Consider the following 21065-nt stretch of genomic DNA (forward strand, 5'->3'; position numbering starts at 1 on the left):
GCATCCCAGATTTCTTGAGCAGAATCCATAAACAAAAAACTTCTACCAATAGCCGGTTCCATAGAGTTTAATATCCAACTCATGACCATATCATTTTCATATTTCTATTTTTCATAGGTAGGATCTGAGGGATCTGGTTTCACATTTTTTCCAATGATATACCAAACTTTGGATTTACCACTTAAAAAAAGTTTGACGGCCTTTGCTCAACTCAAGTAATCGGTTCCAGAGAATATCGTATTAGTAATCTTAAGAAGATGATTTTGATAATGATAACCAACCTTAGCATCTGCAGATGATGCTCCGCCATTATCAGCCACCGGGTTTCCCATGGTGTTATCGGCGATAGCTCTTCCGTCTTCAATCATGGATGCTAACCAATGAAGAACCTTACCAGGAATCACACACACCACACGCATGAAGAGATGCAATGATTTAACATGGTTCGGCAATGTGCCTACGTCCACGGATGAAGAGAGGCTAACAGCCAGTATATTATTTTTATACCCTCACGGTTACAGAAGAAGCCCTATATGAAGGAAAAAACTAACACCCCAGCTGGAAAAGGAAGCCACCGGATAAGAACAAGAGAATACATAAACAACACTCTAATCTAAAAACTGTTTTCCTAATAGAGAGGTAAGTCCAATAAGGACTCTACCCTCATATGCATCCAACACATGTTTGATAGATATCCTGCATCAAATCTTTGACAGAACAATCACAGGGTTTGATCAGCACGGGCAAGGTCCTGGCTAAGACCAGCCCATACCACATTTATGAAATAGAACACCTGAATTATGTTCTACAGAACCATCAGTCCCCGTATGATCCACGTACCAAATAGGCATACTATTCTCATAATTCAAAGGATCCACATTTCCTACAACCAAACGAGAACACCAAGATTCCAGAAAAATCAATGCTATTAGTGTTGCATAAATTTCACTAGCAGCTGAAACGCTCGGACTTTTTCTCTGTTTTTGGGCATTCCCACTTCCTACCAAACCCATCTTCTGCTAGAACTGAGCTGCTCATGCTAAGTAGGTTCAGATCCAATCACACAGTCCCTAGAATGGAATGTGTCCTACAATCATCCCCACTAAAATATGAAAAAAAATTAATTACTGTGTGTGTGTGCACACCCACACCCACACAACAGGAACAGCTTTCATATGCCAACAACATGACTGATAAAAGCAACAATTCTCCAGAACTTTTAAGTGGTAACTGATAGTACAATAATCACATGTTACAGAATGTACACCAGACACTGAAATTATAGGGAATAGAGAGGACTGCCATGCATCAGACAGAAGGCACAAGTAGACTGAACCTAAATAAGCAGACTCATCACAAGTTTCTCTGTGCACATTGACCAATTGGAAGTCCTTTGAGATGAACAGGATACTTTCATGATTTATACCATTTTAGTTTCGCTGTCCGTTTTTGTTTTGATGTCATGGCTCCGAAGATGGCTGACCCAGATACTCATGCCACTCATCTGGAAATCCTCTTCGCATTTTCAGCATTTTGATGGCTGCAGTTGTTAGGGGTATAGCATGGATATCAAAGTCTTTGCATGCCTGCAACATAGGCAGCAAGTAGCTTTTTATCAATTAGTATTGAACATTGTACATGTACAAGTGCAAGCTAGCACAGAATCAATCAAGCAAGAGTCTAGGTTCAGACATGCCACGAAGAATGGTATTTGACATCAAATTCACTTGATTCAATTCTAGAAACCCCAAGGCAGAGACTTGCAATACCCACCTTAGGAACTTTGATCAGCTTCATGCCTGCTTCCTCTATAGTTTTCTGCCCTTTCCTAGAGTTGCACTTTGCACAAGCAGTAACCTGCAGTTGGTAAGTCTCATGTCAAAAAATTAGACTTCAACATCTAGAGTCTTCAGACCTGCTAATGGCAGTTCAGAGTTGGTTCGAATAAGCCACCCAAAGCCTTGAGATCAGAGATCTCATTCACATTTTAATTCCTTCCCTCACCTCCCAACACCAAAACCACAAAGGCCGTTTGCATGCATGCTCAAATCCAATTTGAGTTAATTCCAGAGAAAAATGAATTGGTGCTCACACTTGCACTTTTCGAACACCTCAGGCAATGGTTCACTTCCATATGTAGTATTACAATGGCATGTTATCACTTTTATTCCACTTTATCCTACATCTATATTAAATGAGAACTGCTTTGTACATGCAACAGAAGTCCACTGGTCTTTTGATTTTTTTACAAAATTTAAATCCATATGGCAACAATTGCTTGCCTGATTCATGCAGGAACCGGGAAATCACAGACAGGTCCCCATGGAGCCCAGGCTTGTCAGCCAACAGAATTATGAAGGTAAAAGCCAGGATGATAGTATGCTAAACAATGCAGTACAAGTATAAAAAGAAAGCTAACTAGAGTAGGCAATTAAAAATACATTTGCTCACCAAATTTTCCCATTTCCATTCCCCACCACGTGAAGTCGGCAAAACATGATCAATAGTCAAATTGTCCCGAGAAGAACAATACCTACAGACAGATAAATCCCCTCAATATCGGCAAAAAATAAGCTTTATTAATACAAAAGGCACAATATATATATATATATATATATATATATATATATATATATATATATATATGCATAATTTTTCTTTCGCTAGCAGTTGATTCAGGCAAAATTAGTCAGTGATAAAGATTCAAGGATCAAATCCCTCTATGTAAAAAATATAATAATTTCATAGAGCATATCCACTGGTACGGATTCAATACAGATTGCAACATAGTACTGGGCACCAGTGGCACTGCCTTAGGTTATGTTTTCCATCACCATAAAAAGTTTAACCTCTCATTTGAAATTGAAAGCAGCCAGAATGATTTAGAGAAAAAAAAAAAACTTGACCGTACAAATTTCAGAAGGAATGCTCAAAAACATGGAAGCACTTACTACTACCCTTGACAACCAACTAAATTGGTCCATGGAATTGCAGATATTTGTTTCACATGCTAATAAAAGTGGTTCTGATTTGTACGCAATGCGGTTCTTGTACCAACAGAAACACCAGGTATACTAGTTCACACAAAACAAAGTGAACTAGGAGTGCAGTTCTTATCAGGAAGAGCATCCTCCCACATATGTGAAAGTGAATAACAACAAACCATAGTTATCAGGAAAAAAAATGGATACGAGAAGCCATATGTGAAGTGGAAGCAGGGAAGTGAGTGTTAAAAAGTAGTATGAAGCGGGAAGCGGGATACGGTTGTGAAGCAATTATAGAAGCACATGGAAAATGAAAAGGAAATACATAGAAAGCAATATGAAACACGAGCAAAAGCAAATAAGAAATGACGTAAATACAAATATAAATAGATATAAAATTAATATGCAAGATTGTTACAAAGAAATTATAATTTTCTAATATAAAAAACATAGGAATTGAGGGAAAAGCAAGTGGGAAGTGACAAGAGAGGGAAACGTTAAGGAGACGAAAGAGAATCAATTTAGGAAACGAGGAGGAAGCGGGCTTCCCACTAAAAGGAATCAAGTTTCCCATATTCTGGAAGCCCCAAAGCTTCCCCTCCTTTTGGAGAAGTGAAGAGTTTCCCACGTAGCAAGAAGCTTCCGGTAACTATGCAACAAGCCATAAGAGACTAAGAAAACCTGATTCTGCACCGAGTAGTTAAGTCCAATCTAACCCATGCCATCTAGGTCCAGGATGCAAACTGTGAATTAGTTTGGTTTAAGCATTTAACTGTTTCTGCAGTACCTGCTTTTTACCAATCTATTAAGAGATTAGGGTGAGTGAATCATCTGCCAGCCTTACAAGAAGTCATGTTAGATTAAAATGAGTAGACTACATCCTAAAAGATAATAAAAACATTGATTCTACTACCAAGTAAATACTGTACAATGCTTAATCTTTCCAAATTCTAGCGTTCATTCATACCCATCAAAAGCAGAGACCATGTTCCAAGATAAGCCAATTCTTGTAGTGCATTCCTTCAAAACATATGTGGCTTCCAGTACTGTGGTGAAAAATGGAGGAATTTTTGTGGCTAGATAGGACAAATTCATCTTTTTCCAAACATACAAATACTATCATTATGTTAGCCATCTTATGGTATGCTATTTCAGAAAGTTCTGCATTAAAACTCCTAAGGAAGATAGATGACACTTAATGCCCCTTTGTTGAGTGACATCCACCTTGGTGGAGAATGGCAGATTAACAGGTAAAATAATTTAAAGCCACATTGATAATGGGCCTTTGGAATCAACTTGGGAGTATAGCCTGCTCCATGAATAGCATCCTATGCACAACGAGCCCTTATAAAACTTACAATCAAACCCACTTCTGCCCTAAATGAGTCCCAAAGAGTTAATTCAATTCTCCAAAAGAGCACAAACAAGAGAACTGGATGTGATCACCCAAGCCATAGCCCATCTGTTAACTGAATGAACTGACTAAAGATCAGAAAGTGAATTGTCAAGCCAATGTTCATTGTCAGAATGCTTGCATCAGATGAAGTCTTCATGCATGCCATATGAAAATCAGACCTACGGCTTCCTCCGTGAATCAGTTGTCCCAGCATCCAAATTCGTGTTGGATGTTACAATCCTTGGCACAGTCTCAACATTTTCCAGATCTCATAACAGATGCCAGTGCTTTGATATATTTTGTATTATTTCTAACAAATTATAACACAATTTGATACAAAAATAAAAATGTACTAAGCTGACAAGAAACTTCAAAAATGTGAAATTGGGCTTTGCTATGCATGCAGTCAAAGTTCTGGAGAAAAGAACATGTGGATTCAAGACTAAACTTAATAAAATGAACTCCCTCATGATGGCAAAATTGCAATGAGTCAGTAGGAAGAAGAAACCAAAGATTGTGGATCATTGTAGTTGCCAGGTGCTCAGAGATTCCCAGTACACTAGGTACCATTTGAATTATAGAAACCCTTGTAAGCTGTATTTCAGCCAAGCTAAGCAACCCAGTGACTGATTAAGGCTCTGTTTGGAAACCTGCAGCTAGGGATGCAAGTGAGGAATCCACAGTTTTTATGGCTTTGTCAAATCCATACAGTTGTTTGGAAAGCCTCTTACAGTGACGAGGATTCTGCACTTATATTTTCAAGTTGTTCAGGATGCAGCTTGCATGCTAATAAATAACACAGTAAAGGCTGTTAGAAAGGTCACTGAGGAGCATCGGAAGGGAAACTGGTGCAGCAGTTGCTAATTACCACCTCGTTTTCATGGGCGTTGAAATGTGGAACTGGCACATGCAAATGCACTCTCAACTGCATCTTTTCCACTCTTCCAAACAAGAGTTGACGCTGGAGATTCCCAGCTCTTCTCCGACAGTAGGCTCCCAAACAGAGCCTACAAAAGATATCTGTGTGCTTGTTCTAATTCCTCAGAATACCATCATTTAGGAATAACATTTTCCCTTTTGTTTTAATCGACTTGGTACAAAGATAATATGGATAAGTTCCATGCACAGACCCGTCTTTTATACTAATTCAGAAAACAGACTCATGTTCTTAAAATTGACATTTGAAGACTATTAAAGAAATAGATAATTTGGGACCCAAGTTCCACTAACTCAGGTTGTTATAGTTTAGCCATGAGTCATACTAATATACCCTTCTTGTAGAATAACATAAGAGCATAACATTGTTCACAAAGCAAGTTTACAAAAAGACATTTCATATGCATGTAACATCAGGTCTCACTTTGGCTATATTATCAGAAAAATGAGTCCTAAAATATCATTTTTGAAAAGCATGGGTTTATTTTCAATATGCGGTAAAAGATGGGTCCCTACTTGAAATTTTCCACGCATGATAAGGAACCAAATGATCTTAATATATACATCCAGAATGAAGAAGCTTTCTAAATCATTATTCTTAATGATACTTACTGACAAGTGAAATCATCTCGAAAGAATATATTTTTACGACTAAGGTGCTGTCTGATCCTTCTCCTCTTGACAACCTGACGTAAATTTGGAACCTGAAAATGGCACGCAAAGGCTGCTGATAAGTGATAAGTCAAAATTAAAGCACACAAAAGAGTGGACACAAACTTTTCCACAAACAAGAGTACACTGAATGAGAGTGATTGTTTACTCTTAGAACAGCTGGTATGTAAAAAGAACCATGTGGAGAAGAGACGGTTTGATCATAGTACTCCAACACATCAGCCTGGTTAAAACAAGATCACTATCTTACATTTTTGCTTAAGGCGACAAAGACAAAGATAAGTAGATAAGAAGATATACATAATAGTAAATGCATTCATTTTTTTCATAATGCAGTTACCAAAAAATAACTACAATAACCGGAGATTTGGTCTAACCTTCTCCATAAATTCCAAACAAATGGCACGTCTCCAGCATACAACATTGATGGGTCTGAGCATGATCACAATCAAACAAAGTGCATGAAAAGAATAAGTAACCGTTCTGCTATCGCAATAACATTCAAGATGAAATCATTTAGAAAACATGAAAAAGAATGAGAAAGGGAAAAAAATCAGGATCGCACACATAAAAAAGAATTTCAACCACATAGCTAATGATATAAAGATATTACTATAGAAATACCATATGAGGGACAGAATATGGGCATACATTCATAAAAAAATATCAAGGTAAATCACATAATTTGAAGCAATGGACCAAAATATATATTTGTACATGAAAAACACATGAAATAAAGATGTAGTCTACCGTTCAATTCAACATTCTGGTAGGAACTAAACAGAGGTGTTCCTGGTGTAACATTAATTTGGAAGCCAGGTTCATTCCCAAATCTGACTGATCTATTGCTGTTTGCCTGGAGTCCTTATAAGACCCTTCCAAATCCAATTAGCTCAACTGTTGGATCTGGTTTAGGGTTAACATCAGAGCCTTAAATACTTGTAAAACCATATCCTGTAAGGGTGAAAAGTTGAAGGGATAGAGGTCTTGTAAACCACCCCGTTTCTGTTTACTCCAACCTATATCCAATCAAGTCGGATGCAATAATGCCTATACCAGACAGACTAAGTCCAAAGTCCAAACCATTTGCATCCCCAAATATTAACAGGAGCATTATAAGAAAAATCCCATAGCTCATAACATCACAAGCAGCAACTCTTTGATTGGTTATGACTTAATCACTTGCTTACCATGGTGCATTTTAGGTGATTGACCAGTGCATAGATTCTGAGGACACGAGAAATGAATAGTATTTTATGCAACCAATAGATGACATCTTAGGAGACTACATCATCAAATTAATGTTACCATTTAACATCCTTAAGAGTCAAAGAATGCGGTGAATAGAGTTACACAAAACAGGATCAAGATAAGAAACTAAAGAAGATCACATAAAATAATGATCGTAAGAACATCAATCTAAAAACTATAAATTTATGTGATCATAAGCCTCAAACGAGCTAAGCAAATCCTACAAGCACACTCAATCACCAGCCAACAAGAAGAAAGCCATCCAAACTAAACAAAAACTCCATTCGAACTTAAAGAGAAGCACCGACCAAAGAAAGAAAGGTACTCCACAATCAGAACAACTTACCTGTATGAAACATCCAGCACCAACCCTCTGAAACAGGACAATTCATCAATACCACCACTACCATCATCATCATCACCATCAATGGCACCAATATCACTGTCCCCATCACTCATCACACACTCTTCCCCATAAACCTTGCCAGACTTGGTTCCCTGTGAACAGACCCTACCAACCTCACAACCCCTGGTCTTAACCCTGTGGATGTGAAGTGGGTGCCCTCCAAATCTTAAACACCAACCCTTATACTGAGATGGGTACTTCAAATCTAGTGTAAATGATGCGCTGTCACCATGGCACAGCGATCTGAGGCATCCCTGAACCCTGAATTCGGTAGGCGATGTGGGTCTGGCCCCCCTTGTAGCAGAGGGAACCGAAGGGCACTTCATTCTATTTGGTGCCTAAGCAAAGAAGTCCACCTTTTTCATGTAATTTAATAGGAAAAGGGAAGGTGGCCGTCGCCAAAACTTGCGAACAGTGTCCCAAGCGTGCGTAGAAATGGCAAACGGCTCCCAACCACATGCTGGGCTTATGCCCTCGGAATATCCAACCAACCTTTAGGCACCTCTAGTCAAAAGATTTGCGTGTGGGGCGTTGCTCTTTCGCTAGGTACGTGCCCTTTTGTGTGTGAGTGACGGCAATGAACACTATCAAGCAACCATGGTGCTTATTTCTCGAAGGGTCTCTAGAAGAAATTTCAGTCGTTGATACTGGTTATAAACAGCATCTATGATCCGAACAATGGACGACTCAAACAAAAAGCAAATTGCTGCTGTTGTTTTGAGCCGTTCATCACCATAGATGAACGGCATCCAAAGGGAGCCTCAACCAAACCATTTGCCGCTAGCGGTATCGCCAACCCAATGAGCGTATGTTCGGTTGAGTGTCATGAGAGTCGGACTATCATGCAAACAGAAGAATGAATCTCATTGACATTTGCTAAACAAACATCAGAGAAAATGAGTAGTGAGAAATGGTCTCTCATTTACCTTTTCAAATGAGAGTTGCTTTATCATTTAAACGAGAATCATAATCAGAAGAAGCTTCATGTAATTCTGATTCATATCACTCCAAATCAAATTTGATTAGAAATCACATGTGGCCCAGCAAAACCGAACTTGCCCGTGAGTTTGGAATCCGACCCATTGTTTTTTTTTCTCAATATGGTTTAATCAACTAGAGTTGAGTCGAGCCTAACTCACGCTTGCTCGAGCCCCGTGCAGAGCTTGAACCAAGCTGCGGAGCTGAGTTGAGCCAAACTGATCTCGAACATACAGCGCCTCCCAATGAAGGCTTTACTTGTAAGTACAAACTCCTTGTCACCTTTTCTCCACGCAAAAAACGCTGTGGTACTTCGGCCATTTGACCGAAACATGTGTAATTTCTGGCTTTTTAAATGGAAACCAATTCCCAGCATACGACATGATGCCTTTGGTCTTAGCCGTTTGATAGATGCATCTACGGCTACGATGAGTCCACATTCAGGGATAGGACGTGAACCAAATGCCACCCGTTGGTTGAACGGCTAGGATCTGACAAACGAAGACTTCCATCATATATCATATGATGGGATCCACGACCACGGTGCCCATGAACCTCTTCTCTGCCATCAACGATGCGCTTCACATAGCACTCGACACCGACCCTCGGTACGCCTTCTCTTCTCCCCTGCTTGATGATTTCTTGTTTATTTCTAGAACCATCTTTTCTTTTTCTCAAAATATACGCGTTTAGGATCCACCATGTTCGGTATTTTTATGGTTTTTCGATGGTGGGTTGTCTCCCTTTTGCTTCCGGCTACACGTTGCATATGAGGATATTTATTGGTTTTAGATTCGTAATAGTTGGTTATTGATGGATTTTAGATGTTGGAGTTTTGATTTTTGCCTTCTTTTCTTTTGAATGTAAGAATGTCCATTCATTAGGCGCGAGGAAATTCCTCCCTTTCTACCCTCAGCCTTTTTTCTCCTTATCCAATTTCTTATTATCTGCTTTGTGTTTACCTCTCTTTTTTTGTTGGTGGATATGCTTTGTTTGATAAGATCACTTAAGTACATTGGATTTAGAAGGTGGAAATGTGTTCTTATTTCTAAAACAACTAACCGTTTGTTATATATCTGTTTATGTTTGAGTTTAAAGAATATATGTATGTGGAACCATATGGCCAAAGAGAATGAGATTGGTGGCGACGGTTGTGATGGTTTAGAGTTAGCTTTTTTTTTCAGTTTTTTGTTTTTGGAACTGCAGTTTTGGTCCAGAAATCACCACCAAATATAATCTTACTCTGCATGAATTTATGTATTTCTGGAAGTATGTTGTTTTTTTGTTACCCTTCTTTCATATGCATGATCTTTTGCCCTCTTGGATGCTTCAGACAGAGTTTCATGTCCTTAATGAAACTTTTCTGTGAACTTGTAGAGATGCTGAATGTGTGAGAAGTGGTTTAATCTCCATGAATATTAATCATCTCCTGGTTCAACATTATTTCTTGAATCTATTTCTAAAGAACATCGACTTCTCCCCAGTGCCTATATGTTTGGTGAAGATGTAAGCTTTGGTGCCGTCTTCCGCTGTACCACGGGATTGGTGGATAGATTTGGAAAACAGAGGGTCTTCAATAAGCCACTTTGTGAGTAGGTATTTCATGACTCCAGCATATGATATTTTATTTAACAGTTATATACATTGACTCATTGGGCACGTAGATGTTGGAAGTAGTTTTGGATCGGATGGAGTCCGCTAGATATCTGAGAAATATGCAGAAAATCCTTTCATTTTTTGATAGTCAAGATAGGGTTTGTCCCCACTGGTGTTTCAACCAAGATCCCTTAGTTAAGATAGTAAACTCCAACCTGTCCAGCTATCTTATTCCATTGCAGTATGCAGAAAGGCTTATCTAATACGTTAGGGTATGAAGGATCCATCTGTTCATTTATTTTTTCTTTTTTTCTGTGACTAAAATAGTATGTATTCATATGCAGGGTATTGTTGGGTTTGGCATTGAGCTAGCAGCAATGGTGAGGATTTACTTTTATCCGTGAACTGTTTCTATTATATGTATGCCTGTCTGTGTATAGCCTTCAATTCTTGGAAAGCTACTGCAGAAGTTATTCATTATGTTGGCAATGTGTTATGACCAGGGAAACTTTTATCCGTGAATTGGGACTTTATATTATGACCAGGGAAACTGTGCCATCGATGAAAATTACATTTATCCTGCTTTTGATCAGGCATGTTTTCTATCATTACATTGGAACCTGTCTTACTAATTGCAAGCTATCATCTAGAATTGACCCTTGTTTTAATGCTAACAAAATACTAATGATCAAAATAACAAAGTGGTTGCACCCAATGCACCAGGTCAAGTGGATAAAATGTTTTTTTTAATGTTATTAAAGTGCCAGAATCCAAGGGCTTATTCAAGTTCATGGGTTTTTACTGGATACCATTAGCTACCACAAGTAGCTGTTGATATACATGCATGAAACATGAAACATGAAACAGAGTCTTAGAATCATGCAACTGAAACTTTTGCAGTTATATCTTCTCCTAGTGGTTTAGATGTATATTTGAGTCATTTGATATAACTCTTATGTGTGATTTAAATAGTCAATGAAGCAGCCAAATTCAGATATCGGAGTGGGAACCAATTTAATTGTGGAAGTAGAGCCTTTTTCCTCTGTGATATTCTGGATTTAATTTCCAACATGCATAGAAAGATGAAATTTTTCATATCAATCTCTCAGGTTTGACAATAATGTCTCCGTATGGTGCTGTTGGACATGGTGTGCATTATCATTCACAATCACCAGAGGCATTCTTTTGCCATGTTCCAGGTCTCAAGGTTATCTGATATATTCTATTTTCATTTCTGTATTTTTTTCTGGGGATGCTTTTGTTGTTTTGCCAATGAGGGCTTTATTTATAAATCTTAGACAAGGATGTGCTTATAGAAGACATGATCACTGTCTTGACGGTTTCTATGATACACAAGTGTTCTCTTTGTATATATCTTTACACAGTTTACCTGAATTCCTTTGTATACGTATCCTGTGTGCCTGAATCCATTACCTTCTTTCCCAAAACTACAGGTGGTCATACCTCGGAGTCCTTTGCAGGCAAAAGGACTGCTTTTAGCATGCATACGTGACCCAAATCCTGTTGTCTTTTTTGAGCCAAAGGTATCAATGTTTTGGTGCACCTTTCTGCTTCCAATTTGATGTTCAGGGTATTATGGCTATCACATTCCTTGATACAGAGCTTTGATGTTCAGGGCATTATGTCTTCCTGTTTTCGTGTTCTCTGGAGACTTCCCTATTTTTTTATCTAATAATTGTTTATTTTCTAGAAAAAAAATGGTTATCCTCAAAAGAGTGCCACATGGGTATGTCAGTCAGGCCCTCATACCCATGTCATACCATGTCAAAGCGGGTGGCATTTCTGGGTACAGGCCATTTGGATTTTTGACATTAACTAACTCATTTTATACATTTTATGATCCAGTATTGTGGTCAACAAGCAAGATCAAAAGTGTCCAATGTTAACGACATATATTTATTGACCATTATTGTTAGTTAACTATATATCTTTGACAAGTTTTAGATTTTCAGTTCATGATTGACATTGATGCAGAGCAGGATCGACCCAAATCCATACCGCCTGACCCAAGGAGGGGACCGGACCTGCACGATGGGATCGAGGATCGGACCCAAGTAGTGGATCCGATCCAGATCACGACACCAAGACGCAGGGATGATGTACCCCTGCCTACCTATTCCAGACGAGCACAGGCCCGGATGACATAGGCCCAACAGCAACTTGAAAACGACTCGGGTCCCAGACCGGACCCGCAACCCGGGTCCACCAGCAGTCTTTAAAAACCCTCCCCTAGGTTTGCGTGCAATAGTTTTGGAGTTTCAGCAGCCTTCTTTGCTAATTTGGTTTTTCCTGCAGTTTTTATTTTTTCATTTCCTCTTGTCTTCACTTTGTTTTGCTATTCATTCCAGTCGCAAGTTTTGTTTTTGCCCGTTACCTGTCATAGTCATTATAGTCTTACCGATCTCATAATAAAATATCGATTAGATCGATTAATCCGATTTTCTGGTTTCACGTTTCCTTTGAATACTTGTGGTTGCACGATTGACTGTGCGTTGGAAGACTAGCATCACGTCAACCCATCGCGTGACAGCATCGGTTCCCTCCCTGTTTCAAAGAGTGGCAGCGTCGGTAACCTTTACGTGAAGGTGTCGGCTTCCTCACTGCATCAAAGTGGTATCAGAGCCCAGTCTTCTTCCTTCGTCAGCGGCATGGCTCAAGAGGCGAGGAACGATCCTAGCAGTGAAAAAGAGCGGGAAGAAACCGGCAACGAGGATCCGATGCTGCTGATGGTCGAAATGATGACCAAGATCCAAGAAAGCATGCTGCGCATCAGTAGGGACGTGGCCAGTATGTCAAAACGCCTAGATGGAATCGAAGGACAGATCATCACCCTTGAGTCAACGGTGGAACAACACGCAAATTCAATACCAAGGCCGGGAGCGGATCTAGTTGACGGCGCAGCGGATCGTGCGAATGCCATATACGCGGAAACAGGCCAGTCGATACATCAAAGTGGTATGCATCCTCAGTCTGTCCGCGCCACCGACTTGCATCCGATACCTCCTCGCCATCCAGATCCGACAGTGACTGTGACTCACACAGCCGGTACCCTCCAGTTAAACCAGGGGATCACGGCAGGACCCCCCCCCCCATCTCTCAGTTGTGCAACAGCCCTGGCCACGAGTCCCTGTCTGCAGGACCCAACCCAGGTGCATCAGCCCGACTCGGGAAGAAGCTCGCTTTCCCCCCTGGCCCCGTGCGCGGAGGCCGTATGGCAGCAAACCTGCGAGCGGGAGCAGGGGGACCCTTGTGGATGGATCTGAACCCGAGAGGGTTCGGATCGGACTTTGCGACAGCGAGACCCAAGCCCAGGTCTCGAGAACCATCCTTTGGGTCCCCGAGAGTGGGTCCGAGTTTCGAAGCCCCTTACCCAACCTACCCAGTTGGGTTTGGTTTGCGGTTCACCCCGAATCAGACCCAACCCCCTATTTTTGAGCCCCAAATTGGATCCAATGCCGACCCAAACCTATATCGGACCCGGACCGAGCTCCAGTTTGAATTTGAGCCGGGTCAAAACTAGACCCATTTTGTTACGGATCAAGGGTCGAGTTTAAACCAGGCCTTCTCACACCACAACTCGATCCGTGATCCTACCCATCCCATCTTGGGTCCGACGAATAGTTTAGGACTTGACCCGATCCAGATCAAATCGGATGAATCATCCCAGTATTACACCAACCAAACCCAATACCCATACCAGACCCAATCAATTAACCCATCCTCGATCCATAACCCAATACCATACCCGAGTCACTACCCCTACCCTAACCCAACCCATAACCCAAACCCATATTATCTCGTTCCTACCCACCAAGAGCCCGAGACCAGACCAACCCTTTCACCTTTAGTAGGACCCCCTGTCATACCGGTGCCTCAACGCCGACCGCAGATGGTTCCCATTCACGGGCAAGCCAGACCGAGGCAGTTTCCAGTAGCCGATGCAGATTCAGCAGGGACCGGCGTGACCTGAGCGCTGACCACACATCATGGGAGTTCGTCAGCACCAGCCTCCAGGCGAGCAGTATCGTGAAAATGGTGATAAAGTAGTGTTGGGTGATGACGCTTTCTGGAACGAGTATCCTACAGGAATGGTGGAGACTCGTCAACAGAGAGCACCAGAGCACCCCTCCACCTACAGGGTGAAGCTAGACCTTCCGGAGTTCGCAGGACGATTCGATGCGGAGCAGTTCTTTGACTGGGCCTATGCCGTACAGTTTTTCTTCGACTACCACACTATAGCTGAGCACCATCGTGTCTCTCTAGTGTCCACCTGGTTGAGGGGCCTAGCGCAGACATGGTGGGTTGAGCTACAGAGGTCGAGGAAGCGGCAGAGACTAGAGCGCATACAGACATGGGAGGAGATGCAGAGGTTGATGCAGTCTAAGTTTGTGCCGTTAGACCATGCCGAGAGAGCCTACAAGGAGTACCTGACCCTGCGTCAAGGCACCCATACTGTGGCGAAGTTTACTACTGAGTTTCATCGTCTATCCCTACGAGTGCAGATCAAGGAGACCACCCGCCAGCAAGTCACGAGGTATATTTATGGTCTCTGTCCTGCTATTTTTGACGATTTCAGTTGTGTCACAGTCGAGTCATTAGATCAGGCAAGTAGTTATGCCATGAATGTGGAGGAAAAATTGAAAAGGAGGCAAGATTATAGAGTTTCCCGCAGTGATCAGACCAGTCGACCCAAGTCGAGTTTCCCAACCAGGGGAGCGAGCTCTCCTAGGAAGGAAGACTTAAAGTCCACCCCTCGAGTAGAGCCTAGCAAACCTGACCAGTCTGAACCCGCATACTATACTAGATCCAAGGCCAAGCCTAGTGAGTCCACCATCCGTTGTTTTAGGTGTCAGGAGTTGGGACATGTCGCGTTCAAGTGCCCCACCGTGAGCAAAAATGCCCATTTCGTCGAGGGTATTGTTGAGTCAGCGTCTGATAGTGAGAGTAAGGGTGAGTCGTTGGTTAGAGAGGATGACGAGAGGGAAGTCGTAGAGTTCGACGAAAACGTCAAAAATTTGTTATCTATCCATCATGTTTGGACCGCACCTCGAGAGTCGACCCCTGCAAAATGGTTGCAGAATAACATTTTTAGAACCCGGTGCAACTACGAGGGGCATGGCATGTGATGTTATAATTGATACTAGGGCGTGCGAGAATATGGTGTCCGAGAGTGTCGTGTCCACCTTGAACCTGAAAATGAAAAAATTGTCCCAACCATACAAGATGGCATGGTTCAAAAGAGAAAACGAGGTTCCTATCACCCAACGTTGTCTAGTTCGGTTTACCATGAGGGAGCATTACCACGATGAGGTGTGGTGTGATGTAGCCCCTATGAATGCATGTCACATTCTTTTGGGACGTCCTTGGCAGTTTGATCGCAAGACCATTCATGATGGCCGTAGAAACACATATTCATTTATTTTTAAGGGTTATAAAATAATCCTTCTCCCTATCAAGGAGACTGATTTTTCCACTGTGGATAAGCCTGAGCGAGTTCCTCGGCTTGCGGGCCTATCATACCGGACTTTCTTGAGCCATTGCAAGGAGGATGGTTATTGTTATGCCCTGGTGGCTAAGCTGACTATGAGTACGTTGTTGCCCGTTCCCAAGGACATCGCGCCCCTTATTGAGGAGTTTCGCGATATTATGCCAGACGACCTTCTCGATAGTTTACCTTCGATGAGGGTGGTACAGCATGCCATCGATTTTGTCCCGGGGTCGAGTTTACCTAACCTCTCCGCGTATCGCATGAACCCATCCAAGCATGCTGAGTTGTTGAGGCAGATTCAAGAGTTGCTGCAAAAGGGTTTTATTCGTGAGAGTGTGAGCCCTTGCGCAGTGCCCGCCCTGCTCACTCTTAAGAAAGATGGATCCATGTGCATGTGTGTCGACACTAGAGCGATCAATCACATCACTGTCAAATACCGTTTTTCCATTCCTCGTTTGGATGATATGTTCGATATGTTGGTTGGTGCCTCTATTTTATGCAAAATTGATTTAAAAAGTGGCTACCACCAAATCCGTATCCGGGAGGGGGATGAGTGGAAGACGACATTCAAGATACGTGATAGATTGTATGAGTGGTAGTCATGCCATTTGGGTTATCAAATGCCCCGAGTACTTTCATGAATATGATGACCCAAGTGTTGCGTCCTTGTATTGGGAAGTTTGTCGTTGTGTATTTTGATGATATTTTGATTTATAGCTCGTCTTTGTCTGATCATTTGAGTCATTTGTGTCAGGTCTTAGAGATTTCAAGGAAGGAAAAGTTGTATGTCAATGACAAGAAGTGTGAGTTTATGATGTCAAGTGTCGTATTTTTGGGTTTTATTGTGTCGTCTGATGGAGTTAAGGCAGATCCTGCCAAAGTCCGTGTGATTGTAGATTGACCTACCCTAAAGACTATAGGAGAGATCCAGAGTTTCCATGGGTTAGCCACTTTCTACCGTCGTTTTATGAGAAACTTCAGCACCCTCATGACCCCTATCACAGAGTGCCTAAAGGGGACTAGTTTCCATTGGACGTCTGCCGTGGGAAAGGCCTTCACGCTCATCAAAGAGAAAATGACTAGTGCCTCCGTCTTAGCCCTTCCTGATTTTAGCGCAGTCTTTGAGGTTGAGTGTGATGCCTCTAAAATGGGAATTGGTGCAGTCTTGAGTCAGAACCGCAGACCCATTGCTTTCTTTAGTGAAAAGTTGACTCAAGCCAGGTGCCAGTACTCCACTTATGACATCGAGTTTTATGCCGTGGTACAAGCCCTTCGTTATTGGAGGCATTACCTCAATATAAGGAGTTCATCTTGTACACGGATCATGAGGCATTAAAGTATTTGAATAGTCAAAAGAAGTTGAGTGCTTGTCATGCCAAGTGGGTCAGTTTCTTGCAAGAGTACATATTCACTATTCGTCATCAATCAGGTACTATAAACAAGGTAGCTGACGCACTTAGTAGGAAGAATAGCCTTTTGGTGACTATGTCAGTGCAGGTCATTGGGTTCGAGCAGTGCAAGAAGCTGTACCTGACGGACCCTGATTTCCAACAAGTCTGGGAAGTGTGCCTCTCCCCTAATAACATAGCTGACCCACGATTTAGTATACATAACAATTACCTTTTTCGAGGTAATAAGTTATGTGTGCCTGCATTTTCTCTTAGACTCCAATTGATTTTCGAGTTACATGGAGGGGGACTAGCTGGGCATTTTGAACATGATAAGACATTCGCATTGTTAGATGAATGATACTTTTGGCCCAAAATGCGCAAAGATGTTGTCAAGTTTGTTCAAAGTTGTCGAGTGTGTCAAGTGTCCAAGGGTCAACGTCTGAATAGTGGTTTATATACTCCGTTGCCTATCCCTGAGTGGCCTTGGGAACATGTGTCAATGGATTTTATTGTGGGTCTTCCCAGAACCTCGCATCGTTTTAATTCCATCTTAGTTGTGGTTAACCGATTTTCCAAGATGGATATCTTTGTCCCGTGTAAGCGAACCACCGACGCCTCGTTAGTAGCCTCTTACTACTTCAAAGACGTGGCCCGCTTTCATGGATTGCCCCACACGATCACCTCAGATCGTGACACACGCTTTATGAGTCATTTTTGGAAATCGTTATGGGTCTTATTGAAAACCAAGTTCCACTTCACCAGTGTATACCACCCACAAACCGATGGCCAAACCAAAGTCGTGAACTGCACCCTAGGGAACTTGCTAAGGAGTCTAGTTGGGGAGAATGTCAAAACATGAGACCTAGTCTTGCCGCAGGCCGAGTTCGCATATAACAGTTTCATCAACCGTTCCACGGGCAAGTCTCATTTTCAAGTAGTATACGGGCAGTCACCAACCCATGTAGTAGATCTAGCACCTGTGTCTAGTCTTCCGGACCCAGCCCCTGACGCATTTGATGCCGTTGAGTACATGCGTGATATCCACAGATAGGTCCGAGCCAAACTTGCTGAGACTTACGAAGCTTTCGTAGACCAAGGTCGTCGAGATGTCCAGTTCTAAGTTGGTCAGTTAGTATGGGTTTACCTGCGTCCTGAGCATTTTCTAGTGGATACTTATGGTAAATTGAGTCCTAAGAAGTATGGTCCTTTCAAGATTCTTCGGCGATTGAGTCTGAATGCCTACCTCCTTGAACTGCCTAAAGATTGGCATATTTCGCCTATCTTCAATGTATCTGATCTATATGCTTACTGTGGAGACAACAAGTCGTCAGAGCTGACTTCTTCCCAACCAGGGGAGAATGATGCAGAGCAGGATCGACCCAGATCCATACCGCCTGACCCAGGGAGGGGACCGGACCTGCCCAATGGGATCGAGGATCGGACCCAAGTAGTGGATCCGATCCAGATCATGGCACCAAGACACAGGGATGATGTACCCCTGCGTACCTATTCCAGACGAGCACAGGCCCAGCAGCAACTTGAAAACGACTCGGGTCCCAGACCGGACCCGGGTCCACCAACAGTCTTTAAAAACCCTCCCCTAGGGTTGCGTGCAGCAGTTTTGGAGTTTCAACAGCCTTCTTTGCTAATTTGGTTTTTCCTGCAGTTTTTATTTTTTTCATTTCCTCGTCTTCACTTTGTTTTGCTATTCATTCCAGTCGCAAGTTTCGTTTTTGCCCGTTACCTGTCATAGTCATTGTAGTCTTACCGATCTCATAATAAAATATCGATCGGATCGATTGATCCGATTTTCTGGTTTCACGTTTCCTTTGAATACTCGTGGCTGCACGACTGACTGTGTGTTGGAAGACCAGCATCACGTCAACCCATCGCGTGACAGCATCGGTTCCCTCCCTGTTTCAAAGAGTAGCAGCGTCGGTAACCTTTAAGTGAAGGTGTCTGCTTCCTCACTGCATCAGACAGTCTATAACTTTATATGGAAAGGATTTTGTAAGATATAGCATAATCATGTGGCTTTGGATGTGCATCTCTGTGCTTATATATGTAGCCAGTAGCCACACCCTTGTGCATCTTTCTAGAAAATTTTATATCTTATCCATGTTATTTCCTGTACTTGCACCCATACCGATGTGTATTAGCCTCGAAACCACCTGATGTTGCTTGCTTTGATGATCTAAATGTTTGAGAGTTTCACTCTTATCATGGTATGATTTCTCAGCAATTGCATAAGCAACATAATAAATGCCTAGCTGCTTGCTTTTCTAATCTTCTCTTGCATGCCATCATTCAGTGGCTTTACAGATTGGCAGTTGAAGAAGTCCCTCAGGAGGATTACATGCTTCCCCTTTCACAAGCAGAGGTAAGGAATTTCCCTGCATCAGCTGTCTTAGAACTTTGGAGCTGAATGTTTATATTTTGAAATTCCCAGGTAATCCGTGAAGGGAGTGGCATTACTCTTGTGGGCTGGGGATCACAGCTCTCGGTTATGGAACAAGCATGTACTGATGCTGCAAAGGTTAGTTGCTGGACATATTATTGAATATGTCCTTTTCTCCCCTGCTACTAGAAAGCATATATTAGAACGTACTAAGAAGTTGGCTCCAATTATTGTCATTCAAAAATGACCTTGTCCTATTCCATGGACATCTAAATGTGATTTAAATTATCTTGGTTCAGCTAAGCAACTCGTTTAGTGCAGAGTTGATCTGAAGCTTACCAAACTTTGGTCCTTTTTGAGCAGCTAGAAGGATTATGGTTTTAAACTGTGGTGTAGACAAGTCCTTATGTGTTATGCCAGTAAACAAGATCGAGTCAAAAATAGATGTCGTACCATAAGGTTGAAAAGTGTAAAAACAATTATACATGTTCATTTCTCAGGAACATTTGCTTGGTTAAATTTATCATCTCAGTAACACATATATAAGCAGAACACATAACCAACTACTAAAAGGCGGTAGAATTCATCATATGGTGTTTTCATGTTCTGAACCAATCCACCATAAGCATGGCAACTAAATTCAGCTCTAAATAGATTAGCAGACACGAGTTTGGTTATTAACAATATAAATTATTGCATATATTGTGGAAAGTGAAAGCTTTGAAGAGTCTTCTTTCCTTTTCATTTCATTGCCTGGAATCATATTTTCATTGTTGGTTACCCATGTAAAGGTAACACATGGAAGTTTTTTCATGATGGCATTTCTTGTGAGCTGATAGATATGAGAACATTGATTCCTTGGGACAAGGAAACAGTGGAAGCATCTGTCAGAAAGACTGGAAGGCTATTTGTGAGTATTAATCTTTTTGGAATGATATAACTTTTATGCTATACTTTCTTTGATCCTCTGGAGGAGTCCCTAACATGTACCACAGGTCAGTCATGAAGCACCCTTGACTGGAGGATTTGGTGCAGAAATTTCTGCTTCAATTGTTGAACTCTGCTTCTTAAGAGTAAACACAAGATTTATTTCTGAATCTTCTCATATATTGTAGTATCTTTATGAGAGTAAATTTTCAGTCATATTCACCCGTATTTCTGGTCTTGTTTTTGCTGGCTTAGAGTCTGTACTGAATCTTGTTGTCCCTTCTCACTGATTGATTGTTGAGGGAAAAAATTGACTTCAGTGTTTTGGATGTTTCCCAAAATGCTGATCTATTTAAAGAAAATGACCAGAGTACTCCTGGTAATAGACCTGCTTTCCCCTACTGCTTTGTGAAAACCACAATTCATGAGCAAAACACGTATCTTCAGTTTCAAATTGCTGCTGCCTTCAACAAATAAGCTTGTGAGCTAGTGTTCTATTCTCATGTAACTATTAATTTGCTGGTTTGAGTACAGTTTTAACTGTCAGTCACTCAAGTGGGCAAAAAGTGCTAATTTGAGTAGAGAACATGGTTGCCAGTCGAAGAAGCGGGAAGCGAGGGA

General features: G+C 41.6%; 2 protein-coding genes across 4 annotated transcripts; one reads left to right on the forward strand and one right to left on the reverse strand.

Annotated features, from left to right (window-relative positions):
- Nucleotides 1-1206: 1206 nt before the first annotated feature.
- Nucleotides 1207-8005, reverse strand: LOC149830688 (uncharacterized). Of its 2 annotated transcripts, XM_090016703.1 has the most exons (7): nucleotides 7586-8005; nucleotides 6366-6420; nucleotides 6137-6211; nucleotides 5929-6020; nucleotides 2452-2533; nucleotides 1774-1857; nucleotides 1207-1586 (listed from the first exon to the last, which is right to left on the reverse strand). In XM_090016703.1, exons 1-7 carry the CDS (start codon nucleotides 7969-7971, stop codon nucleotides 1461-1463), a joined length of 900 nt encoding a protein of 299 aa, XP_089872829.1. In that variant the 5' UTR covers nucleotides 7972-8005; the 3' UTR covers nucleotides 1207-1460. The 2 variants fall into 2 exon arrangements, with proteins under 2 accessions (XP_089872829.1, XP_089872830.1); XM_090016704.1 differs by lacking the exon at nucleotides 6137-6211.
- A 1172-nt stretch (nucleotides 8006-9177) lies between these two features.
- LOC149830689 (2-oxoisovalerate dehydrogenase subunit beta 1, mitochondrial-like) lies at nucleotides 9178-21001 on the forward strand. Of its 2 annotated transcripts, XM_090015902.1 has the most exons (7): nucleotides 9178-9231; nucleotides 10001-10211; nucleotides 10564-10599; nucleotides 11329-11426; nucleotides 19431-19499; nucleotides 19569-19655; nucleotides 20979-21001. In XM_090015902.1, exons 4-7 carry the CDS (start codon nucleotides 11340-11342, stop codon nucleotides 20982-20984), a joined length of 249 nt encoding a protein of 82 aa, XP_089872028.1. In that variant the 5' UTR covers nucleotides 9178-9231; nucleotides 10001-10211; nucleotides 10564-10599; nucleotides 11329-11339; the 3' UTR covers nucleotides 20985-21001. The 2 variants fall into 2 exon arrangements, 1 of the variants encoding a protein (XP_089872028.1); XR_016433695.1 differs by lacking the exons at nucleotides 9178-9231; nucleotides 10001-10211; nucleotides 10564-10599; nucleotides 11329-11426; nucleotides 20979-21001 and adding exons at nucleotides 11576-11763; nucleotides 20309-20660.
- Nucleotides 21002-21065: the final 64 nt, after the last annotated feature.

The sequence above is a fragment of the Nuphar pumila genome, chromosome 8, assembly GCF_984573655.1.
Source record: "Nuphar pumila chromosome 8, dmNupPumi1.hap1.1, whole genome shotgun sequence".
Classification (NCBI taxonomy): Eukaryota; Viridiplantae; Streptophyta; class Magnoliopsida; order Nymphaeales; family Nymphaeaceae; genus Nuphar; species Nuphar pumila.